This window comes from Lissotriton helveticus, chromosome 7, assembly GCF_964261635.1.
Source record: "Lissotriton helveticus chromosome 7, aLisHel1.1, whole genome shotgun sequence".
NCBI lineage: Eukaryota > Metazoa > Chordata > Amphibia > Caudata > Salamandridae > Lissotriton > Lissotriton helveticus.
The window spans coordinates 68528600-68541864 of NC_136068.1; the positions used below are offsets into that span (position 1 = coordinate 68528600).

General features: G+C 44.6%; 1 protein-coding gene across 1 annotated transcript in view; it reads right to left on the reverse strand.

Moving 5' to 3' along the window:
- Positions 1-317: 317 nt before the first annotated feature.
- Positions 318-13265, reverse strand: part of LOC144768075 (solute carrier family 2, facilitated glucose transporter member 3-like) — a 34129-nt gene continuing 21181 nt past the window's right edge. The window contains exons 5-10 of the mRNA XM_078651463.1: positions 9130-9292; positions 4774-4961; positions 3997-4101; positions 3571-3672; positions 2841-3044; positions 318-1206 (exon numbers count right to left, since the gene is read on the reverse strand). Coding sequence (XP_078507589.1) covers positions 970-1206; positions 2841-3044; positions 3571-3672; positions 3997-4101; positions 4774-4961; positions 9130-9271 — 978 coding nt within the window. The 5' untranslated portion in view covers positions 9272-9292 and the 3' untranslated portion in view covers positions 318-969. The remainder of the gene's footprint in view (positions 1207-2840; positions 3045-3570; positions 3673-3996; positions 4102-4773; positions 4962-9129; positions 9293-13265) is intronic.

Here is a 13265-nt window from a genome sequence, read left to right on the forward strand (position 1 = left end):
CCTAAATTGATAATCAGAGGGCGCGAAAAATAAGCTAATAGGCATTGCAAATCTGGCTATTGACCAGAAGTGTGCTAAAAGAGTTATATTACTACACTGTTATATCGATGCCAATTTTAATCAGCTCTTCTCATTACATCTTCTCGTATAGGCGAGGAGACGAAGTAGGGAGTCGTGAATCAATGGCTCACTCTGTCATTGTAATAAAGCAAAGACGTCTGGTTCCATGCGCCGTAAGTACTTAAGATCCATAAACACCATTACCATTACATCATAAAAATAAAATGATATATATTTTTGAAAAAATAAAGTTTGCAGCTCCGTGTCAGAGGAGTTAGTTGACCAACGATTGTGGCTTTGTTTTTTATCGCCATTTGTTTGGAGATTCCAAATCTCTTGCCCTCTGACAATTTACACGAGTGTGAATGGATGACACCTGCAATCGACGATGTCAAATGTAGTTGATTTGCATTTGCTCCAACAGATAAACCTCATTTCAAATGTGCCAACAAGAATTTTCCCCGGAACAGGGCAATCTACACTCTTGGAATGCTGCCCTGCTTCCTTAAAGTCTTTACGAAGCAACATTTGGTTCATGAGGTTGTTTCTTCTCACTGGTGTTCTGTGTGTGTCTTCCAGGAAAACATTTATCTTCCTAAAAAGGCAGCAGGGATCAGAGATTGGAAATTTGCCATCCCATTCAGAAGCTCTTCTTGACGGATGTATTTGAGATTTGACCAAATCAGGGAGGAAATCTGTCCCACCCTCCATAACAAAAACATTTTTAAAGTGTTACATTGGTCACTGAGAATTTGTTCTGAAAGACTCTGGAACATGTTGTCATGCATCTTTTCCACCAGCAGCAATTGTGATAACAATATTACAACAGAACAAGTTGCAGCCATTGAAACAAGTCTTTACAGCTTCTTCTTGAGAGTTTGATGAGGTCATGGTGAGTAGTGCGTCTTCTCACACCGGTGGAGGACACGGTGGCTCTCCATTTATGGCAGGATCAGCTTTCTTGATGTCTGTCAGCTCCTCACTGGGACCTTTATCCACAGGTTGTTCAGCTGAACATCTTTCAAAGTCCCGGGAAATTTCTTCAAATGTCCGTCCCTTGGTCTCTGGGACTTTGAAGAATGTGTAGACGAAGAAGATGAGAATCAGGATAGCGAAGATGATGTAGACGTAAGGGCCACAGCCGTCCTGTTTGGAATGAAAGAAAAGAAGTTGAAACGATGTAAGCATGTTTGCATAGTGAGGGAGGATATGCGCATTTTATAATAGTTGTCCACCAAGGGCATCGAACGCATACTTATCCAATGTTAATAAAGGAGCATTGAGGAAATTGATGGCACTAGGGAAAACATTGGAAGATTCCCCACAAGATAAAACAACATAAATCTAGCTCTCACTAACTTCGCCAAACCTTGGGCAATATAATGCCAGCAGGTTGGAGACGGTTCTGCAGGTCAGACACAGGCGCATCCTCATTTGGCATGCATTAGTAAATCCAAATTCAGAGACACACTCAAAGTATATAAAATGGCATCAAGCTAATCCCAACCCACAACTGATGCTTATCACACAGAACATTCATGGCTATTCTGGAGAACATTTTGAAGGAAACTCAATTTTTTACCCAAAAATGACAGTTATCCAGTTTCATCAAAAGGCTCACACTTCATTCACGAGCAAAAGAAACAATTGATGGGCTGAATGCTGAACAATGCAGCCATTCACCCCCAGTCACGAGGATCTGGGCTCAATCCATCATTCTTTAGCTCACTTTGCCACCCCAGTTTGGACCCAGCCATATGTAAATCGGTCTTGGCCCTGTTCCTCATGGGAACAGTCCAGCCCAAACTGCTAGGCCAGGTCCTCCCTGGACCAGAAACAATCACTGGGGGAGAATGCTTGCATTGTTAAGCATTCCGTCCATCATTTGTTCGTTTTGCTTTTGTCGCCCTAAGTGGGAAGGTTATGCCCAGACATGGGTCCCATGCTCACTGCACCACTGAATTCAATCTAGCCTGGTTGATGAGGGGTGAAGCCCCAAAGCTGGTCTCAGGATGCTTGTGTCCGCTCCAGGGAGGAGCTGGCTTGGCAGTTCGGGCTGGACTGTTCCCATGAGACACAGTGTCAAGACTGATTTACATATGGCCGGGTCCAAACTGGGGGTGGCATGGTGAGCAAAAGAACGATGGATTAAACCCAGATCCTTGTGACCGGGGGTGAATGTTTGCATTACTCAGCATTCCGTCCAACATTTGTTCCTTTTGCCACCCTTCATTCATGGCAGCTTTGAAGATCTTCTGAAGAGACCCACATATAGCAACTTCAAAGTTACCTCATGGCTATTTAATTAATTTTCCAATATGACCCACAAGGTAAGGGCAAACGATGCAGTTTTGCAGACTACTTGAGGCGCCTCTTCATTGACACCACAGTTAAGTTTCCACAGAACTGCAAGTTCTTTGAACAACTGGGCTCTCCCTTTACAGAAAGGCTGTAAACCCACTGACATCCACCATTGCTTTTAGTTCATCTGGTCTCCAGGTACATGAACTCCAAGTACTTACTGGCTGCACTCACACTGGCTGTAAACAGGGCTCTCCCTGAACTGATTGGCTGCACTCACACTGATCACAAATTGAGCACAGTCATTATGCATGTGCTCCATCACACTGGGTATATGCTGAGCTATCCTATTCCTCTTGGGAAATACTAATAGTGACACAAAGCTCAGATGCCCTTAGTTTTACAGGTTTAAGATACCGATGAATACACAGTCACAATAAGTGAGAACTCATTCCAGTTTTTGGAGAACACTGGCTTACCGCTGCATATTGGAAGAGCATGGCCACAAGGAAGTTGGCTGTCCAGTTGCAACATCCAGAGATAGCCACGGCGATTGGCCGTGGACCTTGGCTGAAGAGTTCTGCCACAATGAACCAGGGGATTGAGCCAGGTCCAACCTCAAAGAAGGCCACAAAGCCAAATATCGCCACAATGCAGACATAACTCATCTGGAAGATGGTCTCCTATTGAGATAAAGTAAAGCAATGATAGGGCACTGGAAGGGTTCAATATGGAGGAAGCAAAACACAGGTTCGAAACAATATGTGACCACATGTGTGTGCGCACGCACACCCACACACACACACAGACACACATATAAACATATATATCAAAATATATTTATATACATACATATATATACACACACAAACATAAGAAATATTCCCTCCTGTTGACCAATAAAAAAACTTCAATCCCAAATGCATGAGGACTAGTCCCAAGATGAACCATCAATAACAACTGGTTTACAATCATAAAAACAACATATTTCCCATGGAACCCTCTATGTATCATTTCTAACTACCCCGCCATCGACTCTAAGGTGAGGCCTTAACGCACTAGCACCAGATATGGCAATTAATGTTTGTGGGACATTGTTTTGGTCACTTAACCATCTTTCTCAGGTCTGTCATGCATACCACCTTCCCTAGCCTTGCCCTTCTCTGTATCTGGGTAAGCAGGTTGGTGAGAGGAACCAGAAGGCCTCACCTTGAGTTTGAGTGCAATGGTCATCAGAATAGCACAGAAGAACATCCCACCAAGTCCTGTCAAGTGAAGGGTACGGCGTCCTGCTCGCTCCATCAGAAACAGCTGTAATGTAAATATTTAGGAAAAAGATAAACAGGTGTATACAGCATGAATAACTTATATCAACACAGACAATACCATATCTTGATGCATAGCTGGCAAGTTTCCAATTTGGAAAAAAAAATGTATTGACTCAGTTAAGTGGCTCTGAAAACGCGTTCTTCATCTCTTCGACGCTGCAGTCTTTCTGATTACTTTATGGATGCCCTTCTTTCAATGCACCACTTTTCATTGAACTCATGGAACTCTTCTTCTGTAAGCAGTCCCAACCTTTCCCCGTTATTGCCCAATGGAAAAGATACTGAGTGATTTACAAATGGGCCTCAACGAGACAACAGTGAAGAAAACATTGACAGCTCCGACTCCAATGGTTGCGTAAACTGGGTAGAGAATACCAGCATCTTTGAAGATCTTTGTGGAGTAGTTGAAGACCTTAGAGAAGAGAAAGAAGAAATGCTCGTTTTTAAGAAAAACAGAACCTAAATCCACATTTTTCATCAATAGATAGATTTTCTGACACTGAAACAGGGTCATAATGCAACCACTCCACTAGTTTGATGTCAAGGAAGAAATGTCATATCTCAGGAAGTGCACCATCAAATCCTATCGCCAATTGTCTACAAAACGTTCAGACTGCTTGAGTTATAGGCATGAACAAACGAGAGCCAATCTTACATGTACAAGGTTTACAACTTAGAGATCTTAAGACCATGGATTGGCAAGAAAACTGCATGTTATTTCTTCCGAAAGCTCACCCTGCTTCCTAACATTCTGTCTTTACATTGATATTGCACTAGTCTCAACTGTGCCTGTTTTTAGAAAGATGTTAAGGTCAGTCATCCTAAGGAAGCTGCTGTCAGTTAGGGTACTCAGTACTGTTGTTCTTTTGAGGCTATAGCACTTATGTTGGCCAACCTTTTAGAGGTAGGGGAATAGTCTTTGTAGATTCTGTGTATGTATTCAAGTTAAACTAAGTGGCCAATCCCAGATAGTGTTCAGCGGATATATAGATGTGTGTTTGACTTGGTGTACCTCAATCTAGCAAGAGGAATGGATCTTCAGGACCAGCAATGCGGTGTATATTTTTGGTTGGATAGGACTTACAGCATTGATGCCACACAGCTCATGAGAAAGCTGCAGCACCATGGAGATAAAGATGGGTTTCCGGTACTTTCTCAGGCGGAAGAGCTGGATTATTGACACTGGCTTCTCCAGAGACATCTTGGCACTCTCCTCCTTCATCTCCTGGATGTCCTTTGATACATCGTCTGTGCCACGAAGCTTTTGCAGTACTGAGGACAAGAAGGTAGAAAGAAGATGAATTGATGTGGAGGCATGCAAGGAACATCAACTTCTCCCTTCCTATTAACTCAATGTTGCATGTCTCAGCCAATTTTTTCACCTGCAATGTCATATTATCAGAAGTTCTACCACCCATAATAATATCACCATGATTACCAGAATACCAAACCCCCCCAATTTTTTAAACAACTAACAGGAGCCCCAGCGCCATCAATAATCTCCTAGAAGTTTCAGAAGCTTAGTCCTCCTCCACAGTCCTCCAACACATATTTTAAGTCCAACAATCCTCAATAGGCTTGTAATTAGTGTTAGGAACAAACCCAATTAACCTCCCAACATGCCTCTGAAACCCCATTACACTCAATAATGTTACAACATGTGTCAGAACAGAAGGCCCACCAGATTTGATTATCTCTGATAAGTCATGGGAACCCCCAACACACTCAATCTCAGGACCGCCCTCAGAACCCACCCTGCCATACTCAGTTATCTGCTGAGAGGCCACAGAAACTCTATCCCTCTCAATAATCTTCCAAATGTTATGGGCTACCTCACCACACTCAAACTTTGCAAAATTGGTATCATAACTACAATCACACTGAGAAATCTCCCATCACGTTTCAGGCATTCTCACACACTCGAAAGATGTCCAAAAGGTCCCAGAAGTCTGACTCGATTCAATAACCACCAAATGAATGTATGACACACCACCACCTTCAAAGATTCTCCCATGAAGCACCATCAACTCTACCACACTCAGCAGTCACCCAAGAGGTAACAGAAGGCTGGCTGCCTTAAATAGTTTGCCAACAGATTTAAAAGCTTCACCACTCAAAACAATCTCCAAACAGTCATCTGAAGCCTACCAACCTCAATAATCTGCCAGTAGATGTCAGATACTCCCCCACCCTCCATACTCTCCCAGGTGCAACCAAAAGCACAGCCACCCTCTACCAGTGGCTACCAGGAGCCCCAGTACTCTTAATGATTACCAGTAATAGGTCTCTAGAGATCCCAACAGAAGATGGCCACACCGTAGCACTGTGGACCGGGATATAATATCCATACAATATCCTGCATTTATGCACCAATCTCAGCTGTGAAAGCGATGCCCTGTGCTGGCGGTGACTTGCTATACGGGAGGCAAGAAAATAAACATGCCCTCAAGGCAATGCCGCTCTGATAGACCCGCCTAGCCTCCCTGCAGCCTCGCCACATGGTAGCAGCGCCATGCTGAAAGACGAATCATTCTACTTGGTGACAACAGAGCTAAACCTTGTACGTTGTGGCGCTGCCGATAGACTGCCCCCTGACTGACCACTTCCCGGACCTGACAGGTGAGCTGTGGGAGACTACCGTGTGAGACACAGGAAGCTCAGGATGGGGGCTCGAAGAGTGAGGCCCGGCTATCACTGGAGGAGCCGACAGAGCCTGATGTCCTGCTGTCGGACTGAGTGGAGGAGGTGCTGGCGCAGTGTACCACGTATCCTGGGGCCTATAGTCGGGGTCCAGACACTGCACCTCTTAGACAGTGCCAGTGGGCCGCGGGTTGCACAAAGCTGAAACTGTTGTGAAACGTCGGAGGATCTGCATTCTTGCTACACGAAGATTGAGGGGGAGCTGTGCGTAGAGCTGCCTGGTCAGATTTTGGCAGCCTATCGCTCTGACCAGGAGAGAGATGCAAGGGAGCTGGCTGACTCCCTGTAGTGTGCTGCTGGGGGCCCCGACAGGAGCCCACTGCATCCGAGGTCATCACCGAAGAGGATTTGGGCCAAGAGGACATGTGCAATGGTTAGTGCATTTTTTGGGGGTTTGAGGACATTGCTGCCTTGGGCGTTGCAGTATGAACTGCTGTGGGCCCTGAGTGATAATGGACGGCCCTGACTGCCAAAGTGCGGAGGTATAGCACAATCCTTGGGCACCACATGCACGTGTTGAGCGTCCCCACCTCCTTATCTGCTGCTTGTGTACTCGGCGGCCCTCATGGTGGTGTTGTTGGAACAGTACTGAGCGAGTTGCTGGTGCCTGCACTGGGGGGACTGGTTGACTAGGAACATTGGGCCCACCTGCTGCCATACTGCGCTGTCCTACTATATCCTGAGTTGCTGCACTTCCCAGATATCGCCACCCAGTGATTTGTTCTTTCCCCTCTGCAGAGCCCCCCTTCCCGCCATGGGAAGACAGATAAGCAGCAATCTCGCATCACCTTGTTCAAGCTGACCCCGCGGGAGACACTATCGAACTCTGAACAAGAGGGGCCGTCACAGGCAGGCAAACTGTTGAAGGCTATGCTGTTGGCCATGCAGCAGAGCTTACAATCGATTAATAACAAAATCGATACCTTGACTCTCAGCATTGATCATATGGCAACCAAACTTGACAAACAGGCGGTGTGCATAACTGAGGCTAAGCAGCATATATCCGCGACTGATGATACACTCCAGACCACGAGAGAAACTTGTCTCAGCATGGAGAAGGTGATGGCACGTATCCAGGCTAAAAACAAAGATCTTGAGGTGTGCTCTCGCATAAACAATATACGTAATATTGGCCTACCAGAAACCACCAACACGGTGAGGATGGAGATATTTGTTGAACAACTGCTCCGTGATGTCTTTGGTGCTGTTCAATTCTCTCATATGCTTATTGTGGAGCATGCCCACATATTCTTGAGGACATGGCCAGTTTCGGGGGGCCCCCATGCCCTGTCATTGCGTGGCTGCTAAATTCTCATGATCATGATACAGTGCTCTGCCTTTGCAGAGAAAAAAAGTTATCCAACATCAGGGCAATGAGCTTGCATTTTTTCCCGATTGTACCTCGGCAGTCCAGGCTGCAGGACACAAGTTTCTACCTGTGAAGAGTAAGCTACAACAGACTGGGGTAGGGTACGCTGTGATACACCCAACAAGGTAGAACATGGACATGAAAGACGGGCAGAAGATATTCTCAACTCCACAAGCAGCCTTAGACTTTTTAAAGCAAGCAGGAATGGACAATCCCGCTTCATCATGCAAAATAGCTTGACTGGTAATGGGGTCTAATGGAAAGGTTGAAGATGGAGTTGGAAACCATGGGTTTGCCTCTCACTGTACATTGTCATGACATATTCATAGCTTGGGTCACTGTCCTGCACAGTTTCAGATTCTGACTTAAATGATATCGGGTGGGTTGGATTTCTTCTCATCCCCCTCCACCTGGAAGCTTTCCAGATTTATATTTGCCTCCCAGAGGCAACACCTAATATACCTATGGGGGCACTTTGTGCATTTTCTGTTTCTTGGGGAAAATGTTGTTGTTTATTGGCAATGGGACATTTGTGTACCTGGGAATGAGACTTTAGCAATTTGGGGATGCTGAAGTGGAGGAGGGAGGGAATTTTAGTTTGATTGCAATTGTCCACATAATGTGCTTAAAGGGTGCTCTGTTAAGCCTTGGCTCTCACAATAGTCGCATCTTAGAGTTGACAGACTGGAGACATGAGTGATAACACTGGCCCCTCTGCAGCTCCACTTACCCTTTTGACCTGGAACCTTAGAAGTCTGAACAACCCAAAAAAACAAGATAGGTACTGGCTTATTTAGATCATCAACATGTGCACGTCTCATTTCTTCAAGAAACACATCTGTTGGACTATGCAGCAGGTGTGGTGGGTGCACGTTGGGTAGGATACTGCATGGCCTCCAATTACTCCACGTATGCTCGAGGGGTGATCATCTTAATTAAACAGCTGTGCCATTCGAACTCGAGGCAACGGCAGGATTGGCTTGAGAGCTCTGAATTTGGGCTCCCAGTAAGACTGGGAGCCTGTTCCTGTTGTCTCCAAACCGGCAACACAGCTCGGGTTGGAGACAGCTTCAGTGTGCATGATGGTTTGGCCGGCCTGAGACGACCAGCCAAACCATCATGGTCACTGACAACTGTGCCCACCACTCCTCCTGCAGGCTGTCATCTCCCATGGCCCTGACCCAAGGACTCAGCAGGAAAGGAAAAATAAAACAATAATAAAACGAGTCTTGAGGCAGTCGGCGGGGGAGGGGGGAGACTCTCTTCTAGAAACAGTTTGTTCTTATGGTCTTCAGCTATGGCCCACCTTTCTGCCTGCCTGGAGTTTGACAGGGGCACTGCCCATAGAAAGAGACTGAAAACCTCACGTACTGGACCGCGCTCGCTCTTCCTCCTTCTTCATGATGAGCAGGAACCGAGGGCTCTCCGGGCAGAAGGGCAGCAGAGCGATCTGTATGAAGGCCGGAAAGACAGTGAAGGCCACAAGAAGGGGCCAGAGGCGCTCAGAGCCCATGATGACCTCCAGACCGAAGACCTGCGGACAGGACGGGCAAGAGAGGGAAGGGGAGGATAGGGGGTAGGGGGGCAGAGGGGAGGGAGGAGGCAGGGGGAGGGGGGAGGGGAGGGGAGGGAAAAGGGGAAGGGGAAGGGAGGGGAAAGAGGAAGGGGAGTGGAGCAGAGGGGATTTAAGGAAGGAAGGGAAGGGTAAGGTGAGGGAAGGGAAGGGGAAGGGGAGAGGCAAGGGAAGGGGAGAGGCAAGGGGAGGGAAGGAAAGGAAAGGGAATGGAAGGGGAAGAGGAAGGGAAGGGGAGGAGAGGCGAGGCAGCATGAGATTAGATACAGGTCACCAGAAGATGAGGGGAAGGGAAGGTGGAAGCAAAAAAGGAGGAGAATGTAAGAAAGTGAGGGATGGATAATGGAAGGGATGGCGTATAAGGAGGAAGCTCAGATGAAGAGAGGGTGGGAGAGAGACAATTGGAGGGAAACAATGAAAAAAGGAGGAGAACAAGGAGAGAGTGATGAAGTAAGGTAAATCAATTGGTATTATTGCCATTGTTTGAAACTCCAAAGCTCTCATATTTGACAAGAACAGGGCTCCTGCTGCTCACTTTACAGACCATGACAGAATGAAGTACTGGTTCAACAACAGGGGGACTAGTACCTGTTCCAGGTTTCACACTCATCTCTACACCAGGTGTACGTATCCACTGTCCTATTCTCCTGGCATTCTCTTGTTTCTCTTGCTCTAGCTTATAACTCTCTTTTCCTTAACAAGTCTTCAGAAATATTTTCCATGTGTAGATTATTGCTTCAAGATTCACAACAACCCCTTGATGCCCGTCTGCTTCCTCTTCCTATCACAGAGCTGGGTGGGAGTAGTATGTCTAGAGAGAACAGGAGAAGCATTACATCCCTAAATTACATGCAAGCAAAAAACCTTTTTATTTTTCACCTCTGATATCTTTTTGGTGATCTTTGAACTCCATAAATACCATATCACCAACTCAGGGGGGCAGATTAACAAAACAATTTAATTTAAAGTCTCTGGATGAAGAGGAACATATCTACACATAGCTCAAGTCACAAAAAAAGAGTACTTCAGGAAGCTACCACTGTCACATTTGTACTAAGATTACTCATGGAATACTTTGATAGAATCCATTTTCAATTGAGCAAATATACATATTAAAGGAGTTGCTCAGTATTTTTTCCCTGAAAAGGATTTCTCCCTTTGAAGAAACTTCTTTCCCTCCACCCCAATCAAATGTGGAAGTGTTCCTTGACCTTTCCCACCCAGGAAAGGGGTTCACTCCTGCCAGAATATTGTTTCTGCTTTTCTGATGTGCTGCCCTTTCAATAAACAGGAATAGATCCCTCTCTCAGAACTATCCAGATTAGTTTCTGTAAACTTTCAGAATAACTGTGAACGGCCTGTGCATCTTCAGCCTACATTTTGTGGTTCAGGGAGGCATGAACAGCACAAACTCAAATGGTTTGGTGCACTCACTCAAGAAATTCACCCTTTCTCCAGCCCATCTTGTGAGCAGATTTGGACTTGTTTTCAAAATAAAGTCTGCATCACAGGGTGTGCACTGGACCCTAGAATATTGATGGGATACAATATTGAAGACACAACATTGAAAATAAAATATGGACAGATAAATATTCACATTTTCTATGCTTAACTCCACATATACGTACCTACGTGGTACATATATATCTTCCAGGTACGTGAATGTTGAGTCAGGAATATTAAATCTATACTTCTCTATATGCACTTAACTTTTTGATATTTTGTCACTCAATATTCTCTCCGGTATTCTTGTATCACAATATTCTGGGGGTCAGTGTTCACTAGTACAATCGACTACTATCCATTTCAATTCTCCAGCTTGAAACTGCATGGCAGAATATGGCCAAGGACCAGAGAGGCTGTCATCTATGCCATATACATGATACAACAATAGAACACTTAATTTGTCTGAATCCCCATTTACATTAACCTGTGGAAGAATATTTTCCATCATCGTCAAGAGTATCCGGCATCAGGACAATCAAGAGTATCCGGCATCGGGACAATCAAGAGTATCCGGCATCGGGATAATCAAGAGTATCCAGTATCGGGACAATCAAAGAAGTCTGCAATTTTTGTTTTAAAGGTTCCTCGCACAAATCAATATGGACTGTAATGAAATATTTTGAACTGCTTCAAAATTACTTATAGAACTTTTTTTTAAAACATCATGTTGACAAAATGTGATCATGATGCGCCAAATTGTGATGTTATGTTTATTTTTTTAATGAAATCTATCTGAAGGTTTGTAGACCTGTCATCCTTGGCATGGTATCCTCACAGACTTTTTTACCTTCACTCCTATTTCCTATGCTAAACTCAGCATTAAGGCTCTGGGCATTTTACCACTGCAAACCAGTGGTAAAGTAGTTGTGCTCTCTCTCTATTAAAGGTGGTACAATTGATTTACAACTGATTGGTGCATTTACTTTACTTGCAAATCCCCAGTAAATCATACTGTCTCGGGCTTGCCACTAGAGTGCAGTTTAAAACTGCCATTTCGACCTGGCAGAAAAAACCTTTTGCCAGGCCTAAACCTGCTCCTAATGAAGGTGGGCAAGGTTCATAGTGTAGAGTGCATAGTATTTAAAAAGTAGGACATGGGTGCTTAAGCTTCATGTGTCCTGACAGTGACAAACTCCTAAAGTCATTTTCACTGTTGTAAGGTTCTCTCTCTCATTGACTAACACTGGGTTATTTTACTTCACTTAATAAGTGATAACTTCAGTTTGGGAACAGATAGAAAACCACTTCTTCCAATCATCTTAAAGGTAATTTAATATCCTCTTAAATTGTAAAGTCAGTCTCTAGGTCTCAATTCTGAAAATGGCACTTTTTGAAAGTTGGTATTTTTCTGATTAAACCAAATGTGGCTTTCTACCAGTGTCCTGGGTCACATGAATGTAAATGGCTGCCCTGCTGTGGGTTGTATATTCCTTCCAGACATGGGGATAAAACGTAATTGATTTTTATAAATCTATAGTATAAAATAATATTGTACAATACCATCTGCTGCTAAGTAACAATCATCCATCACTTTTCTGCTAAATCATTCAAGGACCCTTGCATCACACACTTTACTAGCAAATCCTGTGCTCCATCCCACATTCCATAAAACCCATGTGAAGATGCCATCTTTCAGCCTCCACCACAGGGCAACAATGTCATTTGCCTTTTTTACCAGCCTGTGACAGCCAGGATCTCTCATTCTGCAGCTGTATGATGTATGGCCTTCTCGTTAAGTTTCCAAGTGCAATCTTCAGCGACATGTTGGATGGTAAGCACTATGTACACAGATTGTGTGCATTTGAGTGCTGTGTAAATTAGAGGGAACTTTAGTTTGGGACATGTGCAGGAAATGCTGCTCGAGGGTTCCAATCAGGCATAATGTCTGAGTAGAAAGCTCAACGCTTGAGATCGCTCGGTGAAGCAGGGTCGTTGCAAAAACTGGTTGATGAGCTCATCGGAGACCAAGACAGCTGAAGCAGAGTAGCCAGAGATGGGAGTTTGCCTGTTTGTGAGGCAGAGGATTATTATTTGTGGTGGATGGCGGTCCACCACAAGCAATAATGTCCCTATTCTTGTTAGGTTGGGTAAAGGTTTCATTAATTTAAACCTGAGCTCAACCCCTTGTAGCTATGGCACAGAGCAGACAGGCTTAACTTAAGAAAATGTGCAAAGCATGTAGAAGTATCAAAACACAATGGAATAAAAATCCCACTATTATTTACAAAAATAGAGAGTAATTTAATGAACAAATTGACACCAAAACTACAAAAATCTAATAAAGGGGAACGGAGCTAAGAATTAAATATTTAAATTAAAAATAGCACCAAAAAGTGTGAAGTGCCAACCATGGTCATCTGGTTTTTCTTGACCAGTCCCTAGGCTTGATTTAAGGCAGACCGCAACGGAGCATGTCAGACAGAGAAAC